The 1,208-nt window shown below is 59.2% G+C and overlaps 1 protein-coding gene across 1 annotated transcript in view; it reads right to left on the bottom strand.

Moving 5' to 3' along the window:
- The window catches only part of CPSF1 (cleavage and polyadenylation specific factor 1), an 11,528-nt gene that overhangs the window by 7,056 nt on the left and 3,264 nt on the right, over window positions 1-1,208 (bottom strand). The window contains exons 3-4 of the mRNA XM_026050397.1: window positions 232-259; window positions 6-139 (exon numbers count right to left, since the gene is read on the bottom strand). Coding sequence (XP_025906182.1) covers window positions 6-139; window positions 232-259 — 162 coding nt within the window. The remainder of the gene's footprint in view (window positions 1-5; window positions 140-231; window positions 260-1,208) is intronic.

Genomic DNA, 1,208 nt, shown 5'->3' with positions numbered 1-1,208 from the left:
CCCACCTTGGCGTCCTTGAAGCTGAGCAGCAGCGCGTCGCGCTTGGCGCCCGCCAGCTGCACGCTGGCCATGGACATGACGTTGCCGAAGAAGGAGAAGTTGGCGACGAGCTCCAGCTTCTCCCGGTGCCCTCGGCCCTCTGCGGGAATACCGGGATGGGGCCGCTCCGGAGCGTCGGGATCCGGAGCCTTCCCGGCGGTTTCCGGGATCCGGAGCGTTCCCGGCACTTACCCGCGTTCCGGTCGCCTTTAGCCCCCGGCTGCAAAGGGAGCGGGGCGGAGCGTGAGCGGCCGCCGGCTTTCCACGATTCCCAAGGGATAGCCCCAGCTCCCAAGGGAGCTCCCCCAATTCCCAGGGGATATCCTCGTTCCCAAGGGACAGCGCCTGATTCCCAAGAGACGTGCCCTCATTCCCAAGGGACATGCCCTCAATCCAAAGGGATATCTCCTCATTCCAAAGGGATACCCCCTCATTGCCAAGGGATATCCTCTCATTCCCAAGGGATACRCCCTCATTCCCAGGGGATCTCCCCCATTCCCAAGGGATCTCTCCCATTCCCAAGGGATATTGCTTGATTCCCAAGAGATATCTCCTCATTCCCAAGGGATATGGCTTGATTCCCAAGGGATATCCCCTCATTCCCAAGGGATACACCCTCATTCCCAGGGGATCTCCCCAATTCCCAAGGGATATGCCTCATTCCCAAGGGAATCTTCCTTGATTCCCACGGGACAGCCCCTCATTCCCAAGGGATATGCCTCATTCCCAACGGAGCTCCCTTGATTCCCAAGGGATAGCCCCTGATTCGCAAGGGATCTCCCGCATTCCAAAGGGATCTCCCCTCACTCCCAAGAAATACACCCTGATTCCCAAGGGAAATCCCTGATTCCCAAGGGATGTCCTCATTCCCACGGGACAGCCCCTCATTCCCAAGGGACAGCCCATCATTCCCAAGGGATCTCCCCTCATTCCCAAGGGACTGCCCGCATTCCCAAGGGACAGCCCGCATTCCCAAGGGATAGGCCATCATTCCCAAGGGATCTCCCCTCATTCCCAAGGGATCTCCCCGATTCCTAAGGGAAACCCCTCATTCCCAAGGCATTACAAGGTTGGGGGGGGGGGGTTCCTGGGGTCCCCACTCCATTTTCCTCAAATTCCCGGGAATTTGAGGAAAAGTTTCCGGACAGGGAGGGCGCCGGGATGCACCC

The sequence above is a fragment of the Nothoprocta perdicaria genome, unplaced genomic scaffold, assembly GCF_003342845.1.
Source record: "Nothoprocta perdicaria isolate Ctin4 unplaced genomic scaffold, notPer1 scaffold_680, whole genome shotgun sequence".
Taxonomy (NCBI): domain Eukaryota; kingdom Metazoa; phylum Chordata; class Aves; order Tinamiformes; family Tinamidae; genus Nothoprocta; species Nothoprocta perdicaria.
Note: the sequence above shows the minus strand (reverse complement) of the source record. Positions and strands in the feature narration are given on the sequence as shown.